Source organism: Onychostruthus taczanowskii, unplaced genomic scaffold (genome assembly GCF_017590055.1).
Source record: "Onychostruthus taczanowskii isolate IOZ18803 unplaced genomic scaffold, ASM1759005v1 scaffold108, whole genome shotgun sequence".
NCBI classification, from domain to species: Eukaryota; Metazoa; Chordata; class Aves; order Passeriformes; family Passeridae; genus Onychostruthus; species Onychostruthus taczanowskii.
Window position 1 is genome coordinate 487,548 of NW_024497408.1, and position 18,173 is coordinate 505,720.

Genomic DNA, 18,173 nt, shown 5'->3' on the forward strand with positions numbered 1-18,173 from the left:
GGTGTCAGCCGGCTGCCGGCGGCACGTGGGGAGCGCTTGTCCCCGGCCCACGGCCGGGATCGGGCGCTGCAATCACGCGGTTTCGGAGTAACCGGATACCTTGTGCTGGAATTCACGGAATCAATGGGAGTGGAAAAGATCTCCGAGATCATCGAGTCCTGCCTGTGACCCGACAGCACTGTGTCAACAACTTAGTGCTACGTCCAGCCTTTTCTTAAACATCTCCAGGGACGGTGACTCCCCCCTCCCTCGGCAGCCCATTACAATGTCACCCTTTCTTTTCTTTCACCTTTCTGTCACCTATTCATTCTGTGAAGAAATTACTCGTAATGTCCGGCGCTAACGTGTCCTGGCACGGCTTAAGGCTGTGTCCTCTTGTCCTACTGCCAGTTGCCTCAGAGAAAAATCTGACCCCAGCCCGGCCACCCTTTCCTTTCAGGGAGCTGAAGAGTGCAATGAAGTCTCCGCTGAGGCTCCTCATTTCCAGGGTAAGTACACCTGCTTCTCTTCAGACCTGTGCTCCAGGTTTTATTGTGCTTCACAGCTTGGTTTCCCTTTTCTGAACTTGCTCCACCACCTCAAAGTCCTTCCCGAACTGAGGAGCTCAGACCTGAACACAGGACTCAAGGTGTGACTGCACTAGTGCTGAACACAGGAGAACAATAGCTTCCCTGCTGGCCACATTATTTCTGAAATTGATATTTCTGATTCCTGTGGGTGTTGAGGAGCCCAGAGGCACAGCCAGCACAGCGCGCATTCTCAAGGTAGATTTTTTTTTTACACCTATGCTCTTCAGAGAATTTAGGGTTGGTCCAAGTAGTTTTCCTTCTCTAGGTCATGTTTGTATCAGTGGGCACTACATGAACTGAGCTTTGGATCAGACAGCAAAATCTGAATGTCCTAATCTCAGTGTTTAATCCAAACATGGCAAGTTGAACATGAGTCAGCAGTGCCCTGGCAGCCAGGAGGGCCAACCCTGTCCTGGGGGCATCGGGCACAGCATCAACAGCCGGGCAAGGGAGGGGATTGTCCCGCTCTGCTCTGCACTGGGGTGGCCTCAAGTGTTGACGGCAGTTTTGGGTCACCTCAGCATAAAGAAGGATATAAAGCTAGTGGAGTTTATCAGGAGGAGTGCAGCTTAGATGGAGAGAGGTCACAGCAACTGAGGTCACATGGCTTGTTCAGCTTGGAGAGGAGGCTGAGGGGGGCCTCCTTCCAATACACATCTTTGTCACAGGAGGTTTGTCTGGAATAGTCAATTTTCATCACAGTAGCAGGTAGGGAGCTGTGTTATGCCTCCTTCCAGTACACATCTTTGTCACAGGAATAGTCTGGAATAGTCAATTTTCATCACAGTAGCAGGTAGGGAGCTGTGTTATGGATTTGGGCTGAAAACACAAATGTTGTGTTGATAGTAATAGAAAAGCTTGCATTATTGCTGAGCAGTGCTCAGACTCACAGCCGTTTTTGCTTCTCACCCCACCCACCAGAGAGGTGCACAAGAAACTGAAAGGGGATGCAGCCAGGGCAGCTGACCCCAGCTGACTGCAGGGCTATCCTACACAACATGGCACCATGCTCAGCATACAAAGCTGGAGGAAGAAGGGGGCAACATTCAGTGACACATTTGTCCTCCTGAGTCACTGTTACATGTGAACCCAGCTTTCCTGGCAGGTAAATACCTGCCTACCCACAGGACATAGTAGATAAATTCCTTGATTTGTTTTGCTTTCTGTGCATGGCTTTTGCTTTTGTTCTTTGCTAAACAGTCTTCATCTCAGCTCACAACTTTTCACTTCTACCCTTCCAATTCTCTTCCCCACCCTACCAAGGAAGAGTGAGCAGGCAGCTCTCTGGGGCTGAGTTGCCAGCTGGGGTTAAACAAGTGTGTCAGGGAAGTTCCAGTTGGACACCAATGTTCTTTACACAGGTCAGTTCCCAGGGAAGTGGTCATGGCACCAAGCCTGTCAAGAGTTAAAGAGGGTCTGTATGACCTAGTCATATGGCTTAGTGTTACATAGTTCTGCAAGGAGTTACATTGGACTCAATTATACTGATGGGGGGTCCTTTCCAACTCAACTGTGTCTATGTATTAGACCATGTGAACTGAGCACATGCCTATATTCACCAGTCTTTCTTTCCAATCATACAGCACACAGACCACTTTGCTGCAGAAGTTATACAGGATTTCCCTCACCCTGCTGGGTGGGATGATACTTAGAATTTAACAGGTCAGCTTCCTCTCCAGCCTGTTGTGTCCTTTCAGCATTAAGATGCTGGAAATTGAAAAAGAGGTATCAAGCAGAAACAGGGCATGGGCAAGACTTTGAAACACAAAAAAGTCTGGGGGAGTACAGAACTAGTGAGTGGAACCAGGTCAGGAGGTCAGGAACTATCAACTGTATTCTGTATGTAATAAAGAAACAGCCCCAGAGAAGTTGTTCAGAACAGTTTTGGATGACCCATCCCTGGAAATGTTTAAGGCCAGGCTGAATGAGATGCCATGTTATTTCTGAAAACTCAGAATCCCAGAAGACAATAAAAGAATGCAAACTCAATCTTTATAAAGAAATGTATGTTTTGTTCACTTAAAATTGAAATTCAGACATGTTTGTCTCTACAATGTAAATTCAAATATTTACAATATTCGGTTGATATTGTATGAAGTTTCATTCCTTGTAACATCTACGCAGATCCTTCAGTTCTGAATAGCTTTTTTTGCTTTTTCCTCTGAATCTTGCGTAGCTTCTTCTTATCTTTGACAATTGGCTTTGACTCTGGTTTCACAAGCTGTATTTCCACTGGCTTATCTTCAGCTGGAGTTTCAAAGACTACTTCAGTAGGATCTTCTTCAACAAGGACCTTAGTCCCTTTTTTCTTTATCTTTTGCACTTCTTTCACTTGCTGCTTCTCTCTAAACTTAGCTGCCACTGACAATCTTATCAGCCGGCGATGCTATAAAAATAAGAATTTAAATTTCATCATGTTTCAAATAAGCACGATGGAAGAAATCTGGTATTAAAGAAATTAATTTCTTTAATGCTAATTTCTCTGCTTAATGGCAGAGACCCTCAGTGTAACGTCATCTTTTCAGTGGCATGACTTCTGCACTCACTTCATCATTACAAAACTACTCTGCTCTCAAACTGTCACCAGTTCAGGGCACTACAAAGGGTCATGGGGAAAGGCATACTTGATGCTCCCACACAGAATGACTGCAAGGCTGGTTTTCAAATTAGTTGCTAAATTAAAGAGAACACAAGGACACAGCTGCTTACCATATTTGGGGACTGGTAATGAGGATTTTCATAGAGAGTTGGTCCTCCAAAGCTACCTTGGAAGATTTTTATGAGGTTCAGGACAAAACGAGGCCCAATTTCTACTAGAGATGCATCTTCTTCTATTATCTGCAATAAAAAGAAAATTTTCTCAATTTCTTACAGATTCAATCAAAGCATATGACCTTGCAGGGACCTTGTGTACATATGGTAATACACAAGTGAATTTAAATTCAAGATAAGGTACTTGATTAGGTAGATTTGTATAAAACCAGTTATGTACATTAAGCAGTTCTTTGAAATTCAAGCAAGCTTTTGGAGTACTCTGTATTTGTCAATTCCTTCTACAGAAACTTAAACTCTAGATGACTTTGGGTCAAAGCAGCAATTTAGGTTAAGGCACAGTTTAGGCCTTGGGTAGTATGTCCTGCTACCAAGACAGAATCACAACAGAATGCAAGTTCAGTGAACCACATCTCACCAGAGATATGGGAAAAGGTTCTCATTTCAGGACACTGAATCTGCAAGCACTAGGGGCTGGCATGTCCTGATAACAATAATAATGATTCTTATTTTATTTAATGGATTTGATATCAAGTTACTCCACTGACCTCCTCTTGAAGAGCTAGAGAGACCACTCACCTGGTAATTGCGAAACCAGATCCTTTCATCAGTGACGGTGAAGGTGAAAACATGATCAACAAAAGGCTGGCTTTTGGGGTGGTACTGTGGTGTACCAAATATCTGTAATAAAAGGGCAGTGTTTCTGAACATCTGCAGTTTACGAGGTCAAACAAAAATGGCTCATTTTAAACTCCTTTTAATTTACTAAGTTCCCAAACCGAGATTACATTTCATAACCCAAAACTTAAGAAATGTGTCTGAGTTGTGCTAAGAATATGATCCTAATCCTTTGTGATATTTTCAAAGTTCAGAAGTGTAAAACTGCTACTTGAAAAAAAACCACTTGAGATTATTAAGTATGTTGCCAAAACACATCTCCAGTGAAGAAACACTAGAACTATAGACTGACCTGAATAAACAATTCTTTTAGCAGGGCATAGTGTGGCTCCCGGTCAAATATCTACAAAAAATAAAAATGTTATTTTACATACAAGGCTAAATGCAATAGTCATGCAAAAACAATAAGAACAGACCCAAATGAAATAAAACCTATACTTACTGGATCAAAAGACAAAAGGGGTCTTGAGCCCCTTAGGCAATTTCCTGTCATCTTCAATTCAGCCAGTGTGTGAACTACAGTGATTTTAAGAAAAGTTATTACTTACAGAAAAAGTTTTGGACAGAACAGCAATAATACAAACACAATAATGTCCACCAGCTTACCATTCTGCACCAAGAATTTAGCAGATGGTCCCTGTGGTGTGTTTGAAAGCCTTCAGAGGGCAAGTGGTGGGGAAGAGAGAAAGAAAAATGTTAACAGCAGCCAGAATACATGCTGGATTTCCACACTACACCCCAACCAGTTATTCCTGCATTGAAGTAATTTCTGTCACTTTTACAGCTGTACTGACTTCCTTTAACGTAAACATAGCTTCTTTATGCTCATAAACACTTGTTTTCTAAATAATTTTGTAAAATCCTTCTGGGAAGAGTCTCCAAAAGCTGTTCATGCATTGTAAATTTGCACTATCCACAGAAGTGCAATATTAGAAGAAATTTAACTAAGCAGAAGTATTTCATGCATCTTCACTATTACAGTAGGAAGCTTCAGCTAGAACTGAAGCATTTGCAGCTATAAACAGCAATATAACAAAACATAACATTTCCTTACCACACGTAGAGATCCTGTTTCTTTTTGGCTTCAAAAAAGATGCACTTATTGCAGTTTTTCATTTCACACACCTACACAAGACACATCAAATTAGCTGCTTACAAACATCCTGAAGACATTTTGATAACTTTCCACATTCATCTCTCCCCTCTCCAAAATGCATGTTCAAAAGCAAAGATCTTGTCTTATTAAATGACATCTACTGATACCCAAATTTTGGTCTGGCTTATTTTTTAAATTTCACATACTCACTACAAGGAGTAATAACCTCATTAAAGCTACAAACAACATGATAAGCTGTCCAGGATACAAACACAAGAGCAGGAGCTGAGACATTAGGTTCTAGATTCAGAAATATCAAATGTCCTACTACATTTGGGCTGGCTGCATATTTGTGTCCTGCACTGTTCAAGCATAAGCTGTACTACACTTCTTACCTACACAGAAAAGCACATTATGCTGTATTCCCTCATAATGAAAATCTGTATTTAATTAAAACTTTCATTCTGGTTTTATTAATCAAAAGTCAACTTTTGGCTTTTTGGGTATCAATATTTTGGTATAATTTTCACCTATGAAGTAACATTTTGAACTTGGCTGCCCTTTTCCTTGCATACTGATTTTCCATAGAAAATAAAATAAAATAAAGAAACACAAAGATAAATCCTGAATTACCTCATTGATTACAAATAACTGGTCTTTACGGTCCATTTTAGTATCTGGAAGACAAAAACAACATTTACAAGGCTGGAAAACCAATTTAATACAAGAGATTATTTTAACAGTCAGGTTTTTTACAAAAACTTTACGAGTTTATAAATTAAAAGGTAATTATCAAATTGTTTCTGTCATGTTATGGCATATGTAAACATAGCAACAAAAGTAACTGTGCAGGTTCAGGACTGATGGCATAGGATTCACTTCCCAGAAAATAATATGATACAAAAATTGCTGTACTTCTTGGCTCAAAAGGTATTTGTTTAAGATACAAATTTCATCAAAACTCTTCTGTACCACATTTTAAAAAAATAAAAGAACAGGGCTTTTGGCTTAAAAGTATTCTCAAAATATAAGTTAGGAATGATGTTCAACCCCCACCTGCTTTAGAGTGAGGCATCAATGTCCTTAAGTCCTGCATTAGGTGTCTGGTTCTGAAATTAATTCCACGAGAGGAGAATATCAGCACTCGCTCCTTGTTTTTCCATTTGCCCTAGGAAAAAAGACACAGCAGTCACGTGGGAAGCTTTTAGCCTTAATACTGTTATAACGCAGCAAAAATAAAAAGTTTCCACAGTGAATACAAAAAGACACAGCAAGAACCTTCATTTTTACCTGCCCAAGCAGGCAGAGCCACGCTCTCAGCAGGAGTGGAGACTTCCCTAGAGAGCAGGGGGGCACAGCTTTTACAGCAGGAACCGTGTCATCCTGATCCACAGCGTGCTCCCAGGCACAGACAGCCCTGCACTCCCACACAACTACTAAAACGCCACGTCCATCGCTTATTTTCCTGCAAAATGGGCTCAGGGACCGCCCCAGAGCACAGCCCAGCCTCTCCTGTCGACAAGCGTATTGCGAAATCTTTGTGTTTACACGCAGTGCTTTGCCTTTTTCCTACCAGCAAGCAATTACCGAAACCTTCTCCGCATGATTCCTAAATGGAACAGTTTCCACACAGCTTCTCTACATAACAGAATTGCCCAACTCTTTCAATTACTTCTGAGACTGAGGTAACACATCTTACCGACATCGACCAGGGCAGCGCTTTTCGCGTATTCTCACGAAAAAAACCGCACCGCCACGTTCCCTTTTACTTGTACCTTGTATCACAAAAGACTACGAATAAATGCCTCTGTCCCGGCTGGGCCGTGACCCCTCAGACAACGCGAGCCGCGGGCCGAGCGGCGGTACCTGGGACACGGGCGGCGGGATGCTGTATTCCTGCGGCGGCCTGCTGCTCTCCCTGGGGCTGCTCTCCCTGGGGCCGCCCTCGGGCGCCGCCTCGCCCGCGCTCGGGGCGCTCCTGGCGCGCTTGGCCTTCCCCGCGGCCAGCGCCGCACGCTTCCTCTTGGCCGCCATCCGCCCGCACGCCATGCCGCGCTCGCCGCCCGCCCGCTCCGCCTCCCCGGTCACGTTTCCTGCGCTCGCATTTCCTGTGCTGGCGACGCTGTGATCTCACTTCCTGCGCTCCCGTTCGCAGTGCCCGCTCCCGCTTCCCGCGCTCCCGTTCGCAGTGCCCGCTCCCGCTTCCCGCGCTCCCGTTCGCAGTGCCCGCTCCCGCTTCCCGCGCTCCCGCCGCCCGGCCATGCCGTTCTCGGCGCAGCCGCCCGCCAGCGGCGAGCGCTACGCGCTGTCCGCCAGCCTGGACAATGCCCGGCACCTGTCCAGCCTCCTGCGGGCCGTGCACTTCCAGGACCACGCCACCTGCCTCGCCACGGCCAGCGGGCTGCGCGTCACCGTGGAGGATGCCAAGTGTATCCAGGCCAACGCCTTCATCCAGGTACGGGGAGGGCAGGGCAGCTGCAGACCTTGCACGGGCCCCGGTTACCGCCGCTGTCGCAGCACCGGGAGGACAAGGAGTGACAGGACAGGGTCCAGCGGAGGCCACAAAGATGATTAAAGAGCATCTCTTGTGAGGAGAGCACGCAGGAGCTGGGTCTGTTTAGTCTGGAGAAGAGCAAACTGAGAGTCTCATTAATGCACATAAATATCTCAAACATGGGTGCCAGGAAGATGGTGCCAGACTCCTTTCTGTGGTGACCGGTGACAGAAAAGAGAGCAATGAGCGTAAAATAAACCACCAAAGTTTCACCTCAACGCGAGGAAGCACTTCTTTACACTTAGGGTGCTAGAGCACTGGAACAGAATGCCAGGGAGGTTTTGGAGTTTCCCTCACTGCAGACATTCAAACCCCGCCTGGATGTGTTCCTGTGTCACCTGCTCCAGGTGACCCTGCCTTGGCAGAGGGGTTGGAGTGGATAATCTCCAGAGGTCCCTTTCAACCCCACCAATTCCATGTGCTCACCTGCAGAGAGGGGGAGACTTTGCTGGAAGCAAGGCCTGAGCTGGCATGTAGGAAGGGCCATGGTGAGGCTGCCCTTGTTTATGAGTGTCCATGCTTCTGGAATTCCGAATCCTGCACCAGTACATCCATGAACACCTGACATTGTAGCGGGTTTGCACCCTCGTGTAATGTACTGGTGCCTGCCAAACTCATGGCTCCTTCTGGCCATGCTGTGCTTAGGTGCACAAGCAAGGGCTTGCAGTATCCCTCTTTAAGTGTTTTTATAGCTCATCCCAAAGCTAATAGGTTGGATTTTTGTGAGCTGTGAAAGAGTACAGATTCACAGACACTTGATTATGCAGAGCACCCCAGGATGAGGTTTTCCCTCTGGGCTGCCAAGAAAATATGACATTACTTGTCCAAAAGCAGTTCGTGCCACCCTGCTTTATTTCTGAGACAGTGTTCTCGTGGGCGCCACAAAGCAGTGAGTGTCAGTGACAGACAGGATAGCATGGAGCTATCCCCATCAGGCTAGTCAAAGGTAGGATTCAGCACATATTTCAGAGTGGTGAAGTCACTGTTCTGTTCTGTTCTTAAGTACTAGTATTGGGAATGTTTATTCATGCTCTGAGCGAGCATAAAAAAGTATTGTTACTGGAGAAGGGTGACACATTGTACAGTTCCATGAATGTTTCTAGCTCCAGAAGTAAGCAGCTCCAGTTTTGCTGTTTGTGGGTTGTACTGAAACCATAATAGATAATTTAGGGTTTCATGTTTGTGTCATCTTACCTTGTTTTAAGTGTGGTTTGCTTGTGTTTTCCTAGTTTGAGGATGAAGACCCATTTTTCTATAATCAATGCTGTGTTGCATGTAGAAATCTCTTTGTGTTGCACTGATTTCTGGATGGGAAACCCTGAAGTTTAAACTGTAAGATAATTGCAGAAACTCCCAACTTTTCATCTCTTTGCTTTAACTTACAGGCAGAAATTTTTCAGGAGTTTTCCGTTCAGGAGGAGTCTGTGATGTTCCGGATCAGTTTGTCTGTTCTTCTGGACTGCCTCACCATTTTTGGAAGCAGCTCCTTGCCAGGTGTGGTGTGGTTCCATGAATCCACAGAAGGCTGTGTGGGTGCTGCAGGACGTGTACTCACGTGGCATCCTTCTGGGCAGTTCTTCCTTGCAGCTCTGTGTTGAACTCCTCATTCCTCTACGGTTTTGGTTGTGGCTGACCTAAAGATCCAAATCAAGTGTACGAAAGAGCAAAATCACAGGATTTTGGGAAACCGGCGGTTCAGGTGGTGATAACCTGCAACAGGAGGTGTGACCACAGCATGAGCTCAGCTGCATTAACTTCAGTTTGGGTTGCACAAGTAACAGGAGTAGTAAGGAAAGATGGTGTGAGCCAGAGAGAACCACAGGACCATGAGGATTTTCCAATTCCTCTAAACTGTAGCGTGTCTTAATTGTCGCAGCTGGTGTGTGAAATTATTTGGATTTGAGTTGTCTACACACAACTAATTTAATTTTACCTGCATAACCGTTAGCATTTCAGAGGGTATCTAGGAGGCAGCGCTAAAATTGATCTGTGGCCCGTGTGCCAGAAAAATGTGAGTTTTTTAATGTGATCAAATGACCTAGCTATGGTCTCTACAGAATATATTTCATTCTCTTTTTCAGGAACATCGACGGCCCTTAGATTGTGTTACCGTGGCTATGGGGATCCCCTGATGCTGTTCTTGGAAGAAGGAGGAGTAGTAACAGTATGCAAAATCAACACTCAAGAACCTGAGGAGTTGTTAGATTTTGATTTCTGCAGTACAAATGTTGTTAATAAAATTATCCTGCAGTCGGAGGGACTGCGAGAAGCATTTGCTGAACTGGATATGACCAGTGAAGTTCTGCAGATTACCATGTCTCCTGATAAACCCTACTTCAGGTACTAGAAATGGCTTTTAACTCAATTGTTTGTGCTTGGCTGCCTTGGTAAGGAGTGGAAGAGAGGGTGGAGAGAGGGGAACTATTTTAGAATACTGGTTCATTTCAGGAAGAATTGCAATAATATGGCAAAGGACAGTATGTTCTCTAACATAGTAATGAGTATTTTGACAACTTCATAAATGTGACACTGGTGTAGACAGTTTAGCATTTTTAATTAAATAAGTGAAACAAACAGCAGTGTTTTGTGAAACAGTCATGAGATATGTACAATGACTCATTTTGATGAGTTTTTACGGACCTCTCATCAGGTATTTTGAGATGGTGCTTTTTGTCTTCCAGGTTATCCACTTTTGGAAATGCTGGAAGTGCACATCTAGACTACCCTAGGGACTCTGATTTGATGGAAGCATTCCACTGTAACCAGACCCAGACAAACAGGTTAGAAAGTGACTGATGCCCTGTGCCAGGTCATGCATTCTTGATGGGAAGTTTAAAAACTGCTTTTGCATTTCTGTAACATTTATTTTATTAGTATGGGGGGCAAAAATATTCCCATCTGATAAAAGGCTGTGTCTGTAATCAAAAGCTAAGTGCTGACAATGACAGTTTAATGTTGTTACCAGGGAAACACCAAATAAGCATGTTCCTTATTGTTTTTTTGTTTAGTCTGGGTCTTTATTCATGACTAATGTTTCAGCTCCTCTTTGCACAATGTATTGTTTTCATGTTACTGAAATAATATATAATAATAATATTTTCTCCTGCAGATACAAGATTTCTTTGCTTAAACCATCCACAAAGGCACTGGCTTTGTCTTGTAAAGTGTCCATTCGAACAGATGCTCAAGGATTTCTTTCACTGCAGTATATGATTAGGAATGAAGATGGACAGATCTGTTTTGTGGAGTACTATTGTTGTCCTGATGAGAACATCACTGAAGCAGAACTGTAGGTGTGTAGGTGTGCTGGCATCTGTAATATATTTTTGGTTATATAAAATATTATATTTTTTTACAAAACTAAATGAAAGCTGTAAAGTTTGATGGAGTTAATATTGTCTTTATTTTTTAACTCTGGACTAAGAAGGGTGAAGATTTTAATTTTCTTCTACTGCAAACATTTCTTAACCTTGATTCAAACTGAAACTGAAAAAGCAGAAAGGGGAGTTGATGTCCTATAGACCCTGCTTCCAACACAGATTTTAAAGTACTGTTTGTGTAATACATTGATACTTTTTGCAGTGTTCTCCAAGAATTTTTGTTTGTGTTATGTTTTTTTGTCTTTGGCTTCTAGTAAGCAATTACACAGGGGAAAATCTGAATACTAGTTGTATATTAGCCAGATGACTTTCAGTGACTTAAAACCACATTTGTCTTGAAAGAGAACAACATTTTCAAACTCTTAATAGTAGCAGGTGGTTTCTTGCTGGCAAATGCTGCTATGTTTTGTCAGTGAAGGCACTAGGCTTCTCCTCATCTTGATTAATTCTTAATATAACTCAATTCCTTGGAATTTCATCTGACAGCAATTTACCATTTTGTCTGCAAACTGATGTTGAATTGGTAAATTGATGTAGAAGCCAGGATTTACTTACTCATTACTCTTAACTGTTCTGGCAACATCATTGCTTTGGGTCAGGAGTTTGTTACACATCTGCAAGAATGCTGCAGCTGATCTGTTTCTGTGTATTCACGTCCCTGTTCCTACTCAGTTGCTCTCTGCTAGTGGTGTTAAGAATCCTAAGAGAGAAAAGTTCCCTATTGAAAATTTTTTATGAAATTGGTTTGCCTTCTCAGTGGCGTTTTTCAGCAACGGGAATCGCTGCTAAACTGCAGCAGGGGAATATCTGCCTGTGTCCATGGAGTGGTATTCAAATCACTGCTAAAAAGGGGCTGATCTCATGCTCACTGAAAAGAGAGTGTGGTTCCTGGGCAGTTTTCTGCAGTGTCCCACCTCCAGAGCAGCAGATGGGTTTTTTTAGGTCAAAAGTCCACTTGTCCTTGCACACCAACCAACCTGCTCAGAATGGGAAGTACCTGGGAGCAGCCAGGCACTGGACTGGATGCAGAGACTGAGCCCTGCCTGCCTCTCTGCTGTGGGATGTGACCAAAAAGTCAGCATCTGCAGGTGGTTTCTGCAGCTTTAGACTCTGGTCAAGTTTTGTTGTCTGTCAGATGAGGTCTTGCTTTGTTTTCTATGGAAAACAGTGTGTTCATATGTTACCAAATTGATTGCTCCACAGTTCAACAGAATCCTTTGGGTTCAAGTTTAAAATGTTTTTGTGAATGATTTTTCACCTCTTGCTTATGCCAGAAAGAGTATACTTTTGGAGTACACAGTGTTATCTGTTCATTTTGGTTGTTTTTTGTGCAAATCATCCATTTATTGCAATAAAGTTTACAATAAAGTTGTTTGAAATTTATAAACAATTACAAATTTTTGAACTACAAGGCTGACATAGATACCTAATATTCTACATTACTCTTATTCACTGGGGTTTTTTTCCAAACTGAAGTATACCCAAGACAAGTATAAATGAACTTCCTTCTGGCTTACTGTGTCAATTTCTTCAATGAAAAAAAGGGTTATGGTCTCATTGGGAATTAGTAATATTATCCCTGACTACTGAGTATCAAGGATGATTTACCTAATCCCTGGGTGACAGGATAAAAATGAAGTAGAACACACCACTTTCTTGGTGTGATTTATTTTAGAATATCCAGGTTTCTTGTATTGTGTTCAGGAATTGTGGCTTAACATTTGAATATTTATATAATTGCCTACAGATGTATTGTGTTCTTGAAATAGTACTTTTAATGATTTCTTCTATGGCCTACCAACAGTAATTATGGAAGTAATACCCACAGAAGTTAGAACACCACAAAATACCAGAAAATAACTTGCATTTAATAAATATTAGGTGTTAAAGACACATTTGGTTTGTGCAGGAGTTAATGTCTGTACTCCAAATGGGCTGAGTCTGGGCTCCCAGAGGTAGGGAGGTGCTTGTGCACTTTTGACTTCATGGATATGGGTTTAGGGAGACAAGAACATGGGAAAGCTGGGCTACAGACTTGGTGCTGAACGGCAGTGAATTAATTTAGGATCCATCTGTGAAGTATTCAATTACATTTCTGCATTCAAGCACAGTAAAATAAAAAGGGTGAAGATGAAGATGATGACTGGGAGGGCACTGTATATTTTTGACCTAGTAAGTTACTTAAATTCTGCAGATATCCACTGCTGCATTTCCACTGTAGCATTCCTGCTACACTTCGCATGGATCCAGAACTCAGGTTACCTTTGGTGCATTTTATCTCTGCTATTTAACAAGACCTTTCCCCTTGCAGACTACAGGAAACCTGCAGCAGAAGAAATGTTCAGCTCATGTTTTTTTCTTTTAGTACTGTCACAGGAGAGGCTTGTCATAACTCAGATTTTGCCCATCTGCTTTCTTAAAATGGTGCATGCAAGTACTCAGAATTACTTATCTTGTAAAGTAAATCAGTTCCTGGGGTGGGAGCTGTCACCAGTGCCTTGCCCCTGGGTTCAGCTGTGGTAGGTGATGCCTGGCAGCTCTGATGGGCAGCACTGGGGGCTGTGGGCATCCCACATCCAGAGGCCACAAAACCGGCAAGTGATTTTCCCTCCAATTATTTTGATTTGTTATTTTCAGAGTAGGAACTGACCTCAGGTTTTCAAGAAGGCACTTTGATTCTACCAGAAAACTACTGCAAATAGGCTTTGGGTCCCCACCAGACTCTGAAGATTCTAGAAGTCAAAATAATGCCTTTGACTCCTGACAGTCTTTATGCAACAAAACACCAACAGTGCTGGTGCTAGTGTTATAACCTGCCTTCCAACATGTTGAATTTTTGTGTCTCTTTGGCTTTCTACAATGATTGGGATCTGTAAAGCACAAAATTCTCCAGGGGGAATTCAGTTCTATACCTCTGTTTCAAAGTTAGTGTTGGGAAAGAATCAGTGGTTTAGTTTTTATTTAGTTTAGTTGTTTAATATTTATTTACACATGGATTTACAAGGAAATAGTACTCTCGTGTACTTGACTACATGAGTCTTCAGTGAGGTTAGTGGAGCAGCTGGAAAAGCTGAGGTAAGCCATATGCTGTTTCCTGTAGGTGTCTGTTTTTAACCTCATTTTATAGCAGCTTGAAGAATCCAGCAGGTGGGTCTTACCAAAATAAATACTTAGAAACTGTGTGTAGTAGCACTAAGCAGTGCTTTTGCTGAACAGTAACATTAAAGAATACTGACATTAAACTGAACAAATAACAGAATTATTTTTAAAATGCTGCTATTACTGAATAGTTGCTTGATGACTTCTTGTTGAGAGAAAAACTTATTTTTATGTGAATCTCTGTTTGAGGGTGCCAGGACTGCTTAGGTATAAATGGAAGAGGTAACAGGTGGGTTGAGCCTCTTTCTACCCTGCTTCTGCCCTTAGCTGGGTCTAAGGGTAACAGGGCAGTGCATTTTTTATAGCATTGCTATAGCTAATTGCAAGGGCTCTTCCAGGCAGAGAGCGTGCGAGGAAGATGCAGTCAGGTGCCCCACACACAGCTCTGGTTTCTGTGGAGTAATAGACTCTCACAGAAGTGAGAACTGGGCTTGAATGTCCACCACAACTGTGAACACGTCAGTCTGTGTAAGTATTCTGAGGAATGCATCCAAGGGAGTCTAGAAAGAGCTGCATTGCCCAGGAAAAGCTTCTGTTTTGTAATACCATTGAAAATCTGAGCAGAGAGACAATGGGAATTTCACTCCCACTTTCACCCCCACTGCATCAGTGTTTAAGGTGGGGTAGTGGGTGGAGGGCTGTGTCTGTGTGTGGATTAAAACTCTCAGTGGAAAACTGAACAGCCTCCTGCCCCTTCTGGTTCAGATGGGACCATGGAGTTGACCAAAAAGGAGCAAGTGAGCAGAAAGCTGGAGGTCTGAGATAAGAAATCTGCCTGAACATATGTTTGCATTTTACCCCATAAATGCCAGTGGAGTGCAGTAATGGGTTTGTCACATAAGGGATGCATGGAACGACTCCACCTAATTAGGCACTTGCACCCCTTATCAAACAGAAGGAGACTTAATCCATGGAACAGAAAGCATCAAACAAGCCCTAAGTTATGTCCAGATGTTGGAAAGATAAATTACTTGTTGGCAAAATTGCCTTGTTAAGCTTCAGTGATCTCATACCTAGGGGGAGGTTAACAAAGTTTGGGAAGAAGGATAGTAGGTAGACACAAAGAATGCAGAGCTTTAAAGCCAAAAGGACCTACAGCAGAACTCCCAAGATAAGGAAGAAACGAATAAGGCCAACTCAGCAACTGTGCTGAAACTGACTGCTTAGTGGGTAAAAAGAACTTCAGCAGGGAGAAATCATGACAGAGTGACTCATGGCCCACCATGTCAAAAGAGGATGAAGACTGAGGGTTGCAGACTAATTAGCATAAGAACTGACAGAATCATTAACTGACAGAAGCCAGAACATTAATTAGTAAGAGAACAGTCTCCTGTCGCCTTGAACGTCAATGCCTATGTTTGCTAATGTTGAGGGATGCATCTGGTGCAGGCAGCTGTGTTTGCAAGCTGAATTCGAGGTTCAGGTTGAGCTCTGGGTGAGAGCCAAGAGAAAGACAAGGGGCTGCCTTTGATTGTTAACAAAGGGCACAAAGCCCGGTGAGACCAGCCAGGGTGAGTGGACACTGGGAGACACAGCAGTTGCAGGCATTTGGATAACAAGAGAGATGAGATGGGTGCTGCCAGCTAGGTGAATTGACACGGAGAGAGTGGCATGTGCCGACTGGAGAGGAAGAGCTACACTTGCACCTGGGTAGAGAGAGTGGAAAATTCCCTGGGGCTCCTTTTTGGGGGTCCCTCCTCGGAGGCATCAGCACGAGCTGTTTCTGTGTAAGTGCACTGTGAATAAATGGCTTTGTGGAACAAGACCTCTGAGACTCCATGGGGAGCCTGGGGTGGAGCCAGCAAGGTAACCTGCTCTGGAGTGTTTGGGGCTGTCCCAGGTGTGAAAGTCTGGCACTGGGAGTGTGACTGCCAGAGAGGCTCAACAATGGTCAGACTGGGGAGTTTCCTTAACACAACAGTGTATAAATAGTAAAAAGTTTTGAGAGTTAGTGTGCTTGATTTGTGGAACACCACTGAGCACCCAGGCTTGTGCCACTGGAATAAATAATCAGTGTTTCTCTTGAGTGTGTAATTAGTTGCTTGTTGCACACTGGAAAATGAATCTGATTTTTTCTGGACAACAAGCTGGCCAAACACTTTTGCTCTCATAATAAACTAACCACTGGCATGAGACAAGTTCTGGAGGAGCTGGGGTATATCCAGGCTGCAGCTGTGAGCAGTCACTCTCCAGAGCTGACCAAAGCTCCCAGAAGAGTTGTCAGAGAGTCATGGGCTACGCAGAGCTGCACGCCCTCCTCTTCCTCCATGCTGCAACCCAGCCTGGGTGATCCCAGACTTTAATTAAGCAGATATTCGCAAGGGAACACGGTGCCAGACACTCACCAGCCAAAGCATCTGAGGACAAAAGCATCTGCCAGCCTGTTCCTCGCCAGTTGTAGGGTGAGGAATTCTTCATGTGGCAGCAAGGGCAGGAATTTTAGAGACACTGAAAACCACACAGCCACCCTGAGGCAGCGCAGGGCTCCGCACAGTGTAGGGGACAATGCAGAAGCAGCACAACCAGGGGAGCACCTGCCCTCCCCACTGAGTCCTTCCTGCAGGCGCCTGGCTCTGAAACACTTCACATGTGTGCTGCCTCTGCAACATCTGTCCAGCTGTGCTCACACCCAGCTGCGGCCCCACCAACTGCCGAACGCAGCTTTTTTTGGGAGCTGCACTTTGAACAGACAATCTCTTTCCAGGAATGGGGCAGTGCAGACCTTTGTGCTTTGAGTTGTCACTCCCCACTGTTCCAGCTGTGAGGGAGGCTCTGAGGGGAAGGAATGCCAGGTTGCTTTCTCAGGAATGTTTTGAGTTTTTTCTTTTTGTCTGGAAAATGCAGTTTAATCCAGCACCCCCTTACTTCCCAGACTCTTTGGGGGATGACTCCTGGTGAGCAGTAGAGTGTTGACAGAGAAGCCCGGGCCCAGCCACCACTGAGGAGCATTTTGGCTAATCCCAAAGGAAAGGTGACTGTAGCGGAGCAACAGCTTCCCATACAGGCACAGTGGTGTTTTGATGCAGGCCATGTCAGTCTCCTGAGGGTCACAGGGTGCAGGGTACCAGCTGCAGCATCCTCCCCGGGCAGGGTTAACACCAGTGCACTGTGAGTGTGCAGGGCCAGCCAGGCAGGCAGGAGCAGACAGACAGACACCCCTGGGCTCCAGCCCTGAGCTCCTTGCAGGAGATGATGTCACTGAGATGTGCCTGTTTCCAATCTCCAGCTGCTGGTAGGAGGTCCCATTACCAACTGTCTGAGCATTTCAGGCTGTTGGAAAATGTACAAAGAGGGCCAACACTGTGAATCTGGAGAGATCAGCATGAGAGCAGGCTTTTAAAATAATACTGAAAGCCCGGTGATTGCATTAACCTGTGTTAAACTCATCAATTAAGAGTCTGCCAGGGCAGCCAAAGGTTTGGAAATACCTACAAATCCATTGCCATAAAATGCCCCAGGAGCTACGGGTGGTACAACAAAACAGACCCTCCCAAAGCCACCTGTAGGAGCGGGGACTGGCATCAGCAGGGCTAAAAGCAAGCTGATTTTTGCTGCTTCTGTAAAGGCAAAAAATGGTCATCACAGGAGTCATATGTTAGTGACAGTCCATGCTGCCTGCCACCATTGTGTCTGATGTGACAGAGCCTGTCATTTCTCCAAGAAGACTTTTTGTCACACAGCACTGAAACCTGGGGAATCTAATTAACAGCTGTTGGGCAAAGGCACATGACTTTCTTGCCAGCAGCAGACTTGACTGGTAGATCTGTTCTGTAGTTACAAAAATTTTAACTCAGGCTTCCTCAAATTAGTAGACACTAAATCACTGATTTTTATTCAGCTGCAGCCAAGATGGGTTTTAAGGAAATGACTGTTGAGGAGAATGAATTTGTTACTGCCCTAAGAACACAGATACAAAACCAAAACAAAGTATGGTTTCTAGTCTGTGCTTCGTGTCTCTGTTACTT

At 44.0% G+C, this 18,173-nt stretch overlaps 2 protein-coding genes across 3 annotated transcripts; one reads left to right on the plus strand and one right to left on the minus strand.

Moving 5' to 3' along the window:
- The first annotated feature begins 63 nt into the window (after window positions 1–63).
- RAD1 (RAD1 checkpoint DNA exonuclease) lies at window positions 64–12,869 on the plus strand. 2 transcript variants are annotated; one of them, XM_041418998.1, is made up of 5 exons: window positions 64–488; window positions 9,055–9,163; window positions 9,751–10,009; window positions 10,351–10,449; window positions 10,779–12,869. In XM_041418998.1, the coding sequence occupies exons 1-5, from the start codon at window positions 330–332 to the stop codon at window positions 10,960–10,962; spliced, it is 810 nt and encodes a 269-aa protein (XP_041274932.1). In that variant the 5' UTR covers window positions 64–329; the 3' UTR covers window positions 10,963–12,869. The 2 variants fall into 2 exon arrangements, with proteins under 2 accessions (XP_041274932.1, XP_041274923.1); XM_041418989.1 differs by lacking the exon at window positions 64–488 and adding an exon at window positions 7,279–7,570.
- Window positions 2,561–7,209, minus strand: BRIX1 (biogenesis of ribosomes BRX1). Its single transcript, XM_041418977.1, has 10 exons — window positions 6,982–7,209; window positions 6,172–6,283; window positions 5,749–5,792; window positions 5,074–5,144; window positions 4,626–4,675; window positions 4,462–4,535; window positions 4,312–4,362; window positions 3,921–4,022; window positions 3,279–3,407; window positions 2,561–2,955 (listed from the first exon to the last, which is right to left on the minus strand). The coding sequence occupies exons 1-10, from the start codon at window positions 7,162–7,164 to the stop codon at window positions 2,686–2,688; spliced, it is 1,086 nt and encodes a 361-aa protein (XP_041274911.1). The 5' UTR covers window positions 7,165–7,209; the 3' UTR covers window positions 2,561–2,685.
- Window positions 12,870–18,173: the final 5,304 nt, after the last annotated feature.

What these genes read in the sequence shown, in the direction of transcription:
- BRIX1 (XM_041418977.1), bottom strand. Translation starts at nt 7,164, where the DNA reads ATGGCGTGCGGGCGGATGGCGGCCAAGAGGAAGCGTGCGGCGCTGGCC. An exon ending in TAAATTCTTGGTGCAGAATG is followed by an intron (nt 4,536 to 4,625) that starts GTAAGCTGGTGG and finishes AAATCACTGTAG; the next exon opens with TTCACACACTGGCTGAATTG. An exon ending in TAAAAGAATTGTTTATTCAG is followed by an intron (nt 4,023 to 4,311) that starts GTCAGTCTATAG and finishes CTTTTATTACAG; the next exon opens with ATATTTGGTACACCACAGTA.
- RAD1 (XM_041418989.1), top strand. Translation starts at nt 7,376, where the DNA reads ATGCCGTTCTCGGCGCAGCCGCCCGCCAGCGGCGAGCGCTACGCGCTG. An exon ending in TGGAAGCAGCTCCTTGCCAG is followed by an intron (nt 9,164 to 9,750) that starts GTGTGGTGTGGT and finishes TCTCTTTTTCAG; the next exon opens with GAACATCGACGGCCCTTAGA. An exon ending in CCTGATAAACCCTACTTCAG is followed by an intron (nt 10,010 to 10,350) that starts GTACTAGAAATG and finishes TTTGTCTTCCAG; the next exon opens with GTTATCCACTTTTGGAAATG.